The sequence below is a fragment of the Apodemus sylvaticus genome, chromosome 17 (genome assembly GCF_947179515.1).
Source record: "Apodemus sylvaticus chromosome 17, mApoSyl1.1, whole genome shotgun sequence".
Classification (NCBI taxonomy): Eukaryota; Metazoa; Chordata; class Mammalia; order Rodentia; family Muridae; genus Apodemus; species Apodemus sylvaticus.
This window is the reverse complement of record NC_067488.1, coordinates 16,211,559-16,227,207: the sequence shown is the minus strand read 5'-3', so window position 1 is coordinate 16,227,207 and position 15,649 is coordinate 16,211,559. Positions and strand designations below refer to the sequence as shown.

At 33.7% G+C, this 15,649-nt stretch overlaps 1 protein-coding gene across 3 annotated transcripts in view; it reads left to right on the top strand.

Annotated features, from left to right (window-relative positions):
* Csmd3 (CUB and Sushi multiple domains 3) overlaps nucleotides 1-15,649 on the top strand; it is a 1,209,570-nt gene that overhangs the window by 732,123 nt on the left and 461,798 nt on the right. For all 3 annotated transcript variants that reach the window (XM_052161507.1, XM_052161506.1, XM_052161505.1), the window contains 3 exons: nucleotides 3,693-3,875; nucleotides 9,051-9,377; nucleotides 12,178-12,372. In XM_052161507.1, the coding sequence (XP_052017467.1) occupies nucleotides 3,693-3,875; nucleotides 9,051-9,377; nucleotides 12,178-12,372 (705 nt within the window). The remainder of the gene's footprint in view (nucleotides 1-3,692; nucleotides 3,876-9,050; nucleotides 9,378-12,177; nucleotides 12,373-15,649) is intronic.

Genomic DNA, 15,649 nt, shown 5'->3' with positions numbered 1-15,649 from the left:
GACCCCCCTCCTCATATGTCCCATAAACCTTCTTCTCTCCATCCATTCTCCAATCACCTCCCTCCTTTTTTTCTCTGTCCTTATATTCCCCTCCAATGCTAGATCAATCCTTTCCAGGATAGGGACCTTCTCCATACTTCTTCATGGGAGTCATTTGTTATGCGATTTGTGCCTTGTGTATTCAGGGCTTCTGGGCTAATTAATATCCACTTATCAGAGATTGCATTCCACGTGTATTCTTTTGTGACTGGGTTACCTCACTTAGGATGATATTTTCCAGATTAAACCATTTGCCTAAAAATTTTGTGAATTCATTGTTTCTAATTGCTGAGTAGTATTCCATTGTGTAAATATACCACATTTTCTGTATCCATTCCGCCTTTGAGGAGCATCTGCGTTCTTTCCAGCTTCTGGCTATTATAAATAAAGCTGCTATGAACATAATGGAGCGTGTGTCTTTATTGCATGCCGGGGAATCCTTTGGGTATATGCCCAGGAGAGGTATAGCAGGGTCTTCCAGAAGTCTCATGTCCAGTTTTCTGAGGAACCGCCAGACTGATTTCCAAAGTGGTTGTACCATCTTACAGCCCCACCAGCAGTGGAGGAGTGTTCCTCTTTCTCCACATCCTCGCCAACACCTGTTGTCTCCTGAGTGTTTGACCTTAGCCATTCTGACTGGTATAAGGTGAAATCTCAGTGTTGTTTTTATTTGCATTTCGCTAATGACTAATGATGTTGAGCACTTCTTAAGGTGCCTCTCACATCTCATTAGATGCAGAAAAAGCATTTGACAAAATTCAGCATCCTTTCATACTAAAAGTCTTGGAAAGAACAGGAATTCAAGGCCCATACCTAAACATCCTTAAAGCAATATACAGCAAACTGGTAGCCAACATCAAACTAAACGGAGAGAAACTTGAAGCAATCCCACTAAAATCAGGGACTAGACAAGGCTGTCCTCTCCATATCTTTTCAATATAGTACTTGAAGTTCTAGCTAGAGCAATTAGACAACATAAGGAGGTCAAAGGGCTACAAATTGCAAAGGAAGAAGTCAAATTATCACTATTTGCAGATGACATGATAGTCTGCCTAAGTGACCCCAAAACCTCCATCAGAGAACTCCTACAGCTGATAAACAATTTCAGCAAAGTGGCTGTTTATAAAATCAACTCAAGCAAATCAGTTGCCTTCTTATACTCATAGGATAAGCAGGCTGAGAAAGAAGTTAGGGAAATGACACCCTTCACAATAGCCACAAACAATATAAAGTATCTTTGTGTGATTCTAACCAAACAAGTGAAAGATCTATATGACAAGAACTTCAGGTCTCGGAAGAAGGAAATCGAAGAAGACCTCAGAAAATGGAAAAATCTGCCATGCTCGTGGATTGGCAGGATTAATATAGTTAAAATGGCCATCTTGCCAAAAGCAATCTACAGATTCAATGCAATCCCCATCAAAATCCCAATTCAGTTCTTCATGGAGTTAGAAAAAGCAATTCTCAAATTCATCTGGAATAACAAAAAACCCAGGATAGCTAACTATCCTCAACAACAAAAGAAATTCTGGGGGAATCAGTATCCCTGACTTCAAGCAATACTACAGAGCAATAGTGTTAAAACTGCATGGTATTGGCACAGTGACAGACAAGTAGACCATGGAATAGAATTGAAGATCCAGAAATGAATCCACACACCTATGGTCACTTGATCTTCGACAAAGGAGCCAAAAACATCCAGTGGAAAAAAGATAGCCTTGTCAACAAATGGTGCTGGTTCAATTGGAGGTCAGCATGCAGAAGAATGTGAATTGAACCATTCTTATCTCCATGTACTAAACTTCACTCAAAGTGGATCAAGGACCTCCATATAAAACCAGACACACTGAAACTAATAGAAAAGAAACTGGGGAAGACCCTTGAGGACATGGGCACAGGGGAAAAGTTCCTGAACAGATCACCAATAGCTTATGCTCTACGATCAAGAATTGACAAATGGGACCTCATAAAATTACAAAGTTTCTGGAAGGCAAAGGACACTGTTAAAAGGACAAAACAGCAACCATCAAATTGGGAAAGCATATTCACCAACCCTATATCTGATAGAGGGCTAATATCCAATATATACAAAGAACTCAAGAAGTTAGACACCAGGGAACCAAATAACCCTATTAAAAATGGGGTACAGATCTAAACAAAGAATTTTCACCTGAAGAAATTCGGATGGCTGAGAGGCACCTTAATAACCTCATATCTTTTTATATGCTAACTCTTCATTTGTACACCACTCCACCATTTATTGCATAATAGGTCATAAGTGTGTATCCAGTGTCTAAGAACTCTCTTTTTTGAACCATATATATGGTCTATTGAAATATAAAGGTAAAAAATACTGATGAAATGGATATCTAAACAAAAAATGATAATTAATTGTTTTTTATATATGAATGAATGCTCATGAATATATTATGTATAAATATATACATAATACACATACATGAATGTAAATAAGAATATATATTTTATGCTACCTATGCTACCTGGTTGGTGATTCAGTGCTGATCTCAGAGGTTCAGATTAACTGAGACTTCTGGTCTTCCTATGGAGTCGACCTCCTCCTCCTCAGCATCTTCCTGCCTTTCCCTAATTCAACCATAAGAGTCCCTGACTTCAGTCCATTCAGTCAGCTGCTAATAGGGCCCCCTCAGTCCTATATGTTTTATTAATTTGAAAGTTCAATTTTTTTCATATTCCTTTTAAAAAACTTTTCATTTTACATGTATTAATGTTTTATTTGTATATATGTATATGTGCTATATAGATGTCTGGTGCCTGTAGAGGCTCAAGGAAATCAACAGATTCCTTGTGTCTGAAGTTTCAGTTGATACCAGCCAACAGGCAGGCATTGGGAACTTATCTTGTACCATTGCAAGTTATTTTAAAAGGATTTCCACTACTTTTAATATAAAATAAACAATTTTGGAAATATATTTGTTAACCCCGATTTAAATATCACTTCATGCATGTATGTGCTGAAACATTACAGAGATTTTACTTGATATATATATCTTCTAGAATTTATATTAAAAATAAGAATTAGTACAAAATATATTATGTTTGAAGACAACTACTAGTGAACACAAACATAACAGTAATTTGCTATTTTAAACAGTTAACAAAAAATATTTGCTGAAAGAACATTCTTGAGGAATGGTTTTCCATTCATTACAGAAGGTGGACAATGCTTCCTCATTCTCTGACCATCATTTCTTGTATAATCCACAAATGATAAATGATAAGAAAATTATTGAGAATTTATAAGAAATGCATGGGGGTATATTTGTGGGTATATACATGTATCTGTAATACACACAAAATATCTAAATCTTGCCATACTCTTTTATTAAAGTGCTTATCTCTGTCACTCAAGTTAGTTGTAATAACTCCAGATGCTATTCTAGTAAAGGAAAGCAATGTAAGCATTGACATGCATCATTTTATCCCCAAAGAACACTATCACATTCAGTCCACAATAGTGGCACATCTGGAATAAAACTGAGAATGAAAACTGAACTCATCCTCTGGCTCTGAAGTAACATTACATTAAAAGTGTACACTGAGCACATTTGTGATGAAGGTAGCATAAGTATGCAACCCTAAAAGTTATTTTTTTGTTGTTGTTTATTTTGCAGAAATTGAGAAAGAAAGTTGTGGCGATCCTGGCACACCTTTATATGGAATTAGAGAAGGCGATGGTTTTTCTAATCGTGATGTTTTAAGGTTTGAATGCCAGTTTGGGTTTGAATTAATTGGAGAGAAATCCATTGTTTGTCAAGAGAATAACCAATGGTCTGCAAATATACCCATCTGTATCTGTGAGTACCAAATGTTTCACTTCTAGATGGCATATGTTACCCTGTCCTTGCATATAATTGCTTTTGTAATTAATTGCAAAGAGCTGGAACCAAGCAATCATTTTTGAATGAGGAGCAGTTTGTGATACTATCTTTAACATGTATGCTTATGCTGAATTATAAGATTGGTTACAGATTTAAATAAAGTTAACAGAGTTCAATTGGCAATTGCGATATATATATATATATATAAAATGTTCATTCTTCTAACAAGTGGGTAGCATTTGTGCTGTACACATGGAACATGTCTTATGGAAATTAGACATCATAGCTAATTCTAATAAGCCCATTTATTTTCACAAGATAAAACATGCATATTTATAATCATAATTATTAAAATATTTAAGGCTTCTCTTTTATATAAATGCCATTATTTATTTTTGAATGGATGGATTCTTGGTAAGGCATAGATCTCACATCATAAACTCTATTACTGTTTATTTTGTATAAAATGTTAGAATTATAAAAACACATTTTTTTCAAAATACATTAAGTTTTCAACTTAATACAAACTGAACATGAAGATTATCTGTTGATATACTTTTATGGTCAAGTAAATAGTCATCATTATATTACAATATCTTTCAGAGGAAAAGTGCACTTCTAAGGGACTGTGAAGAGAAGGTCAGTTATTCATAATGAAGGTCACCTGTTCATTCCTTTTTGAGAAAGAATAAAATACATTAGGGGATCTGATTTTAATCTGTTTATGCCATACAAATCTTAGAAGTACTTAAAATATTTTAATTAATGATCTTTTATTCTAAGCATTCTTCCAGAAAGATAATATTGGTTTCTTAATGTAAAAAACTATTATTTGATATATCACACCAACAATGAAAGAAAACATTTGGTACAAAAGATCTCATCCAGGGCTTTGTCTCTGCTAGATAAGTGCTTTTTTTTGAGCTACACGCCAGTCCAAAAATGAAAAAGCATTTTGCAACATTTTGTCAAATGCTATAATATACAATAAAGATGATGTGGCTATCATTCCCTAAAGACAATTTGAAAAATTCTTGAATATCTAGTAAATATTTTGTTCCATTTGAAATGGAGTCTCATATGTACCCCCCTTGGCTTTGCATGTATTCTATAGTTCCCAATAGCCTCTCATTTGCTGTGATTCTCCTGAATGCTGGAATTATAGACATGTGCCACCATTGGATATCTTTAACTATTTTCAAATAATCCCAGTAATCCAGAAAGGGATACAATAGTGTATCCAATGTTTTATGTTCAGGCAATAGCTAACTTTAAATGCATTTGCCTTGATAGATGTAGATGAATTCTCCAGATAAAATTGTTACATAAATCCAGAAAAACAGTAAAAAGATAATTATATTAAATTTAATAAAAGAACACCTTATGGAAAGATTTTAATATGAATATATTATATTCATTTATGAATCATATATAAACAACTTGTAATTTTAATGAAACTAATAAAAGCAGTTTCTCTAGGCATGTGACAGTGGACAAGATGATGTTATCTAAAAATTGCACTATGCTATAAAACAATACATACAATGTATATTATTAAATCTATACATCTTGAAGTTCTGTGTGGTTTGTGAACTTGCTCAGTTCTTGTCTATGTTTGGATCATGTGTAGCAATATGAACTTATGTAAATTTGAAAATAATGATTTATAGTAAAAGAAACCACACACACCTTTACATTTTACTAACCTAGCAATAATTTTGTTACAACGGTTATAGAATTAAAGTTTCCAATGTGAATGGAATTGGTGGGAAAATGGAACAATTTAATTATGCAGTAATAGCTACTTAAAGTATAGATGACCCTGAGGATCGGGAAGAGTTCTATGGAGTACTTCCCCCTGCACAGGATTTGGCTATTGCAATGATGAACCCCTAGCATCCATGGTTACCTCACAAAACATGTCCAAGATCAAAACAGCCTACATCCCAGCATGAATGATCCAGGATCTCACAGTGTCCCACTCCTAACTGAGGAACTAAAAGCAGTTGACAGCTGTTTGGATAGGAAGACTCATTCTATTTTGTGGAGATTACCCACTGGTACATTGCTCATACTTTATTGGATTGCCTTATACCCACAAACATACAGGAAGCACTAATTAGACTTAGTGACTAATGAAAGGCAGACAGACGGACACAAAGAGAGAGAAAGTGACAGAGAAAAAATCAAAGGTAGGCAAAGACAGAGAGATGAAAAGAAAAAAGGGCATGAAGCTTTAAGGTTGGCATATTGGACATGGATCTCTGGGAACATGGGAGGGAGAAATGGAGGGATGATATAATCATATTATACTGCACACATATATAAAATTCCTAAAGAATAAATGAAAGTAGAGTCAGAAAATACAAGGCAAATCCCTGCACCTGGAAGTGAAGGGAGGAATCCTTTGTTTTTAACCTATAACAGGCTACATAGTAAGCCATAGTATCACAAAAAAAATGAGACAGTGGACCTTTTTAAATAGACTTTTCTTCTCAAATATGAAATCTGTTTTTAAATATGATTTCAAAGATTGGGGAGAACAAAAGCTAATGCTTTCAAATCAGACTGATGTAAGATGTGGCTGAGACCAAACATTGTAAGTTTATTGCATCTAAAATTATTCCAAATAGAAAAAATGCAAAATATTTTTAAAGAAAATATGAAATTACATGCAATATGAGATCTTGTTGTATATAATCAAATATAGGTAGCCATGAGATCATTTTAACTGGCAAAATCAAATAAATTACTAATATTGAACTTTAAAAAAAATGAGAATTGTGCTATGTAGGTTGTCTTAGTTACCATTCTATTACTGTCAAGAGACACCCTGAACAAGACAAGTCTGGCAAAAAAAAAGTGTTTAATTGGGGGTTTGCTTGATGATTTAGAGTTTTACTCTATGGTCATCATCGCAGGAAACAGATGGGCATAGACTTGGAGTAGAAGATGAGAGCTTTACATAGTGATTTACAAGAAGCAGGCAGAGAGAGAGACCCTGCTCTAATCATTGACTATTGAAAATCAAATGTCACCCTTGCTGATACTCCTGCACTAAGAAAACCTCAGCAAATCCAACAAAGGCACATCTCCCAATCTCTTTCAAGCAACTCCATTTAACTGGAACAAAGCATTCAATCTATGAGGACACCTTTCATTCAAACTACCAAATTGGTATTGTGACTTAAGACTACTGAAACATAAATAATCAGAATTCATAAATGGATTCTTCAAATAAAGTGAATATATATATATATATATATATATATATATATATATATATATATATATATAAAATCACATGATGAAACTTCAACTCCTCAACTTCACAAAGTAGTAGAAAGTAAAACAATAAGGTGTCATTTTACTTATGAAACTTAAGAGAATAAATTATCAAAGAACTTTTTGTTTGTGGGATTCTATGATCTTCAATACAGCTTTTTATATTTCACTATGAAATAATATTACTTGAGGAATTCTGAATATTATTTTGAGCTTCAGCATTAATATTCTTATACACTCATTAAAATATATCCCATGCAATAATCAAAAGGCATTCATCACTGCATTTTATTTTAGAATACAATTTTAAATGTTAACTTACAGTTGTATGTAGATAGAATATAATGATGTTAGGTGTTTAAATGATGAGTATAATTATGTGTAGTAGATTTAAGTGTTCATGTATTATTTATAATGTGCCAATTGTAGTGGTGTCTCTAATTTAAATACTTGGACTAAAGCAGGAAGATGAATAAACATAAGTCATCTTGATCTATATCCTGAGAAATTGTCTCAAAACTATACAAACAAACCCCATATGCAAGTATGTGTATAAACCTTATATATGAACTATAGAGACAGTTTAAGCATACTTTATATGTGCACACTGTATGTGTAAGAGAAAGAGGAGAGAAATACAATTTGGCACATATTATATGAACTTAGTTTTGTTGAAGATATTTTATGTGGATATTTAGTGAAAGAAACTATATTAATATTTCAATATTGATTTTCTTTGAGTATTTTTTGTTTGTTTTTTCTTTCTTAGCAATTCTCAGATTTCCAAACTTCAATCAGATGTTTAAAACTTCAGAAAGGAAACAGGGCATAAGACTATGTATGGTCTTTGTAGATTATATTTACTTCTCCTTCTAGATTTTGGCAACAGTGACAGCTCTTGACCATTATATATATATATATATATATATATATATATATATATATATATATATATATATATATATATATTAACCTGTCTTTATATTTGTATCATAAACTATCTTGGCATGGTAGGGATAAAATTCATTTAATCATTTTAACCATTACTCATTTTCTAAAAGCTTTAGAATTCTAACTCTATTTGCAGCAGCAATTACAAAATGTCTCTGTTCTTACTGGAAATGAATTCTAGTTGACAGAGGCTACAAAATAAGAATTGTCATGTCTTAGTTAGGGTTTCCATTGCTGTAAGCAGACACCATACCAGGCAACTCTTATGAAAACATTTAAATGGGGCTGACTTATGGGTTCTGATATTCAGTCCATTAAGATGGGAATCATAGTACCATCCAGGTAGTCATAGGGAGGAGGAGCTGAGAGTTCTACATCTTGTTGCAAAGGCAAACAGGAGAAAACTGGCTGCTATATAGTTAAGAGGAAAGTCAGAAAGCCCACCCCCACAGTGACACACTTCCTCTATAACAAGGCCACCCGTATTTTAGCAATATCACACTTCCTAATAAAGCCACTCCCCAGGCCAAGCATATTCAATCCACCACATGTTGTTGGAAAACACAAAAACAAACCAACAAAACAGCATGCAGCTTTTATTTAAATTGCGAAAGTGTATACCTCCAAGCGTATAGCCTTATGCTCATGTAAAGAAATATCTACTTTTGATTATATGTAAAACGAAGTGTGTATGTGTAGTTTAGTAATGTGGCCTTTTCTCCAAAGCCCTATATCAACTCTTCAGTAAAGGCAAAACAAAATTGTATTTCCTTTCTTCTTTATAAGATAATTTGAATTCTTTGTTGTTCTTAATTTATTGATTATAAATTATAAACTACTCCAAAATATGTCTAGATATTGCCTTTTAATATTTATTATGTGTAAGTTTACCTTTTATTTATCATTTTTTACCAGTTCCTTGCCTCTCTAACTTCACTGCACCAATGGGAACAGTCCTTTCCCCCGATTATCCAGAAGGTTATGGAAATAATTTAAATTGTATCTGGACAATCATCTCTGATCCAGGGAGCCGGATCCACCTTTCCTTCAATGACTTTGATCTGGAATCTCAATTTGACTTTCTTGCTGTTAAAGATGGTGACTCTCCAGATTCCCCTATTCTGGGAACCTTTACAGGGGCAGAGGTGCCTTCCCATCTTACTAGTAACAGCCACATACTGCGACTGGAGTTTCAAGCTGACCACTCAATGTCAGGGCGTGGCTTCAACATCACATACAACAGTAAGGTTTTTGTTGTTGTGTGTTTGCTTGTTCATATATGTAACATATTTGTTGAGGACTGAAATGCTGTCATGGAACCCAGCCTTCTTGTTTCAAAGACAAAGACAATGAATGATTTTTATTTCTTTATAGCCAACCATGTTTTATTCTATATGTGTCATTTCTCATTGAGAAAGGCCAAATTTCAACATTTTTACTGTATCAGCCAATAGATTAGGCTTCTCTATTAAAATTTACCATAAATTTAAACCTGATTTTTCTGCTATTTATTTATCAGTTTAAGGAAAATGAAAATGGCATTTCTTTAGATATTCAGAATCTCATAGATAACTTGAACAACTAATGACAACACAACTCTAATTCCAAAGACTATCTCTAATTGCCATAGGAGTACTGGAGTGAAGACATCACTAAGTAGGGAAAGCTCTCTTGCATGACTAGTAGAAAAATTACTTCAGTGCTTGAAAGTATCAGCAAAACTCAGAGAGCACAATTTCAAGTCTTATCCTTGCCACTCCATTTTTAGATGTGTCCTTCATGTATCCATAACTATAATACCATACTTGAAAGTATGTAAGAGTTAATTATAAATCAGTATAGGTTGAATAACTTGAGCAGATATGTTAATCTAGCAAAAGCACAATTATCACAAGCTAGCTATTGTACCAGATCACTTTATGTTTGTACTATGTTGCAGTGTTCATTTTATTTTCCTAGGTTCGAAGTATATTTTGTCTTAGCTTCTATATATCAAGTTTGCATTTTAAAAGATACACATTATTCATCTGAAAATTCTTATACAGTTGTAGAAGGTTAAAGCACATAAAAGAAAAAATCCATAATTTTAGATACTTACATATACATGCTATGTTGTGCAAATGATTAAGCAGAAGCCAAGGAATGTTGCTTATATTTAGTGCTTCCTCTTGAATCATCTACTTTGTCTTAGATGCTGTCTAACCTTCTGGGTTAATGTGAAAGTGCTCAGTCTCAGTAGCATTTAGTTTCTAGATATCAGTGCTGCCTCTAGGATGAATTTTACCCTTTACTACACCATTATCTAAGTAACATTGAGTTTTCTCAGTGAGGTACAGAATATCGTCAGTATCCTTTCAATGTGACTGTAACTTTCTACAGTGTTACTCAAAGAAACTCCTTTGCAAATGTGTAACTGCATATCATTTATATTCATGTAGCTGGGATATGTGTCATAGAGATTGCCTAAATTGGGATCTTTATCCATAACTTCATCAAACATATTTATGCATGTTGTTGAACACATGTTTATATCTGATCAATTACATTTTAGTTTGAATTAATTGCATGCTTTTAAGTTCGATGCTTGTGGTCCTGTCAGATATTATAATATATTTAATAATTCCTATATCAGCTCATTTCTCAGAACAAATCTACTTAGACATTGTAAATTAGAGCAGCATGAGCAGAAAATTGAACTTGAAATATATTTTTATTATTTTTTAATTTATTAGTTCTTTGAGTAGTAATTTTCAGTTACAAAATAAACAGTCATTCAAATAAATGTACCTATAATATATTTATACATTTTAGAATGTATCTTAATTATCTTTTTGTTACTTTTTGTGTAGGTTAGGTTAAAATTATAAAAAATAACACAAATTAGGAACAACTGCAAAAAGATGATTAGTAGAAAAATTTAAAACAATTGCTTGAATTCATGCAGAATAATTATAGTATCAAATTATAAAACTTTCATGAATACACCTTATGCTTATAAGCCATGATACTTTGTCCTCACAGAACTAGTCTTCTACTTATATTCAGATAAAATTTTATTATGCATTTATTGTCTTATAGATTCACTAAGAGAAAATTTTGGCTAACTCCAAATAATGCATTACTTGATCAATAAACATATTATTTTTATACCTCTATTTTTTGCCAAATATACATTCTAAAGGAATGAGAAAAATATATAATTGTTGCAAGGATCATGACACATGACAAAATGACCAAAGATATAAAAGGCATTGAGAAAATTTTAAGTTCCCGAACTGAGGATACATTGCAGTCCCATAAATTTTTATTTCTCTGAAAAGGGATAAGCTACATGACTACTTCAAGGAATACATTTCTCTTCCTGGTGATATTCTACTCATTAGAACCCTCTAAGTATTAAATGTGACAATGTCACATCTCTTTGCCTAGGACATGGTCATTGAAGAGTTAAGTTCCTTTATAGGAAGGAAAGGTCATATTGTCATGGAATGATATAAAATACTTACAATATTTTCTAGCTAGACTGAAACATTTCCTTTTTTATTGGATATTTTATTTATTTACATATCAAATGTTATCCCCTTTCCCTGTTTCCCTTCTGCAAAACCCCTATCCTGTCCCCACTCTGGCTCTTCTAAGAGCGTGATCCCAAACATTTCCTTTAGTCCTCCCAAAGAAATGGTTTTACATTCCTGGCAAATATGTCATGGTATTTCTAAAGAAAATGACTTCAACCAACCTTTTAGGAGCCATCTTAATTGGAATCTCTATTACATTAGAGATTTCTACATTGGTTTAGCCTAATGATCAATCCAAATAGACACCATTTAAATTTTTATTTTTAATTTTTTATGTTTTAGTGTATAAATTATCTGTTGAAACAATCACAACTGTTACTTGTTATTTTGCACTCATATTATCAGAGAAAAATATTTCAATTAAAGAACCACAATCATTTTTAACAGTCACTTTCCACACCTAAAATCTATAAAAATCTATCTTTTGTTTTATTCTCCTACTGTTTTTGCTTCTCCTTTTTAAGCATTTGGACATAATGAATGCCCAGATCCTGGAATACCGATCAATGCTCGTCGCTTTGGAGACAACTTTCAATTAGGAAGTTCTATTTCAGTTATTTGTGAAGAAGGGTTTATTAAAACCCAGGGAACAGAAACAATTACATGCATTCTGATGGATGGAAAAGTAATGTGGAGTGGACCTATCCCAAGATGTGGAGGTAAGCTCAGGAGTGAAGGGCAAGAGGAACCGCAAACACAGTGCACTCTGCAGACAATAGCAAGAAGTGTGCTTTTCACAAGAACTGTTGTCATCTCAGTGCCTGATGTAAGCTTCATAGTATACAAGCATAGAATTGAATTGGGTTTTTAATTTTTATTTTTAAACATTTTTAGAGAGTTTTAATATTCCTCTTTGAGTCTTCCTAAATATTAATAAATACTAAGGTTAGTAGCTTGTATAACTGGTCATTCCAGTTAAAGTTAACAACTTATATAAGGTCAGTTATTCATTATATATTACATCATATTTTCTTGGTGTTTAATGTTGATATTCCATTTTCAAAGATTGATTAACAAAATGTTAAGTACGTTTATTTTAACACATTCATATTTTAAAATGGGTAAATTGTGTAGCTATAGATGTTTTTTCAATTTTTTTCCTTTTTAAGTAAGTCATAGTCAAAACATTAATCATTAATCATAATAGAGCTACTCTATACTATACTCATATTTAAAAAATATCCTTATATTTAAAAATAAATATCCTTATATTTGAAAACTAGAAATAATATATTAATCATTAATCATAATAGAGCTACTCTATACTATACTCATATTTAAAAAATATCCTTATATTTAAAAATAAATATCCTTATATTTGAAAACTAGAAATAATATATGTAGATATTAAATATATTTAAATATATTATACAACTGTAGAGTCTATAGAAGTGTGTGTTTAGAGGTCTAGGTTTGAAAATATTCAAATTTACAGTTAACTTTCAGCAGGCAATTTTCTTTCTTTTTTTTAAATTTTATTCGATATATTTTTATTTACATTTCAAATGATTTCCCCTTTTCTGGTTCTCCACTCCCCAAAAGTCACATAAGCCCCCTTCTCTCCCTCTGTTCTCCCACCCATCCCTTCCCACTTTCCTGTTCTGGTTTTGTCTTATACTGCTACACTGGATCTTTCCAGAATTAGGGGCCACTCCTCCGTTCTTCTTGTACCTCATTTGAAATGTGGATTATGTTTTGCATATTCCAGTTTTCCAAGCTAATATCCACTTATTAGTGAGTACATACCATGATTGATCTTTCGAGACTGGGTTACCTCACTTAGTATGATGTTCTCCAGCTCCATCCATTTGCCTAAGAATTTCATGAATTCATTGTTTCTAATGGCTGAATAGTACTCAATTGTGTAGATATACCACATTTTTTGCATCCATTCTTCTGTTGAGGTATACCTGTGTTCTTTCCAGCTTCTGGCTATTATAAATAGGGCTGCTATGAACATAGTCGAACATATATCCTTATTACATGCTGGGGAATCCTCTGGGTATATGCCCAGGAGTGGTATAGCAGGATCTTTTGGAAGTGACATGCCCAGTTTTCTGAGGGACTGCCAGACTGATTTCCAGAGTGGTTGTACTAATTTGCAACCCCACCAGCAGTGGAGGAGTGTTCCTCTTTCTCCACATCCTCGCCAACATCTGCTGTCTCCTGAGTTTTTAATCTTAGCCATTCTGACTGGTGTAAGCTGAAATCTCAGGGTTGTTTTGATTTGCATTTCCCTAATGACTAATGGTGTTGAGCATTTTTTAAGATGTTTCTCCACCATCCGAAGTTCTTCAGGTGAGAATTCTTTGTTTTAACTCTGTACCCCATTTTTTAATAGGGTTATTTGGTTTTCTGGGGTCTAACTTCTTGAGTTCTTTGTATATATTGGATATTAGCCCTCTATCTGATATAGGGTTGGTGAAGATCTTTTCCCAATTTGTTGGTTGCCCATTTTTCCTTTTGATGGTGTCCTTTGCTTTGAATTGAAGAAACTTTGTAATTTTATGAGGTCGGCAGGCAATTTTCTTAGAACATATATTTAATTAAGAAAGTAATATATATGGACTAGAATCATGAAATGCACACCAAATGATTGGAATCATTAGGTGATTTATTTTTTTGTGTGTGTGGCGGGGTGCTGGTGATAAAGGCTTTGGATTGGGCAGAATTCTTAGCAAATAATTGGCTTGCTTTCTAGGTCTGAGGATCTTAATTGAATCCCCAGAAATCATGTAAGAGTTTCTGGTTTAGTGACATATGCTTATAATCCCAGAACTGTAGAGGTTGAGACAGGAGGATGTATACACAACACACACACACACACATACACACACAATACTGGACCTTAGGAAAATATTTAAAATGGTTTATAACTTTTTCCTTCACTCTTACATGTGCTCCAACTGAATACAAACTTTTGATTTCTCATTTGTCTGCTGATTTGAAAATATTCAATGTTTTAAGTTCAAATGTAAAATCATTACCTATAAATTGCTACTTTCACTAGATTCAACAGATCTTCAGTGTATCATAATGAAGTAGCTGCAGATCATCTAATTATATTGCCCTAGTGTTATTAGAATCTCCTTCCTTGCTACTCTAATCACTGTGTCATTTAGCTATCAGAATGTTGAAGTAGATGACTTTATAATACATTCAAACTACAAGCATTATTGATTTGTAATGAGCTACTCTGCTGATAAATATAATTGTAACATTCCTCTTAAAAATTAATGAAACTGCTCAATAAAATGTGTAATAAGGATAAAGTAACATTCCACTGTTCGGGCAGACTCTCGGTAGATCTGCTACAGTGAAGAAGCAATTCCTGATCCATTCTAGAGAATACACTGAAATCAGAGCAGTTGGTTAGAATGCCATTCTACATCTGGAGTCCCAGCAGGACTCACTACCCAGCAACCACCAAAATCCCTGACCTCCTGAGTACCACTCCCCTTCCATTCATGAGGCCTGAGAACACAGGGAAGACCACTGCTGCTGCTCACAGGAACCCATCCAGAACCCTCAGGCAGGAACCTTCTGATTTCTGTCTCTGACCGGGGAACATCCTCAGCCACAGTGTGCCATCTCCAGGTAGTACAGGGAGATAGCTAACCTCCTAGAACTGTGGAAAAGTCTGAGAGAGCAGAGCTGATCCTGGACATCAGAGCTGCATACACAGATACCACCGCAAGAAAGCGCCAACATACCTGTGTGCACAGAGAGAATAGGAATCCCATGAGTACAGATACACAGGCTTATAGGACAGAAAAGCCACAGTCAGAGACAGCAAGACCAGCTAACACCAAAGATAACCAGAAGGGAAAAGACAAATGCAAGAACATTACCAACAGAAACCAAGGCAACATGACATCATCCGGACCCTGTTCTCCCACAACAGCAAGTACTGGATACCCCAACACACCTGGAAAG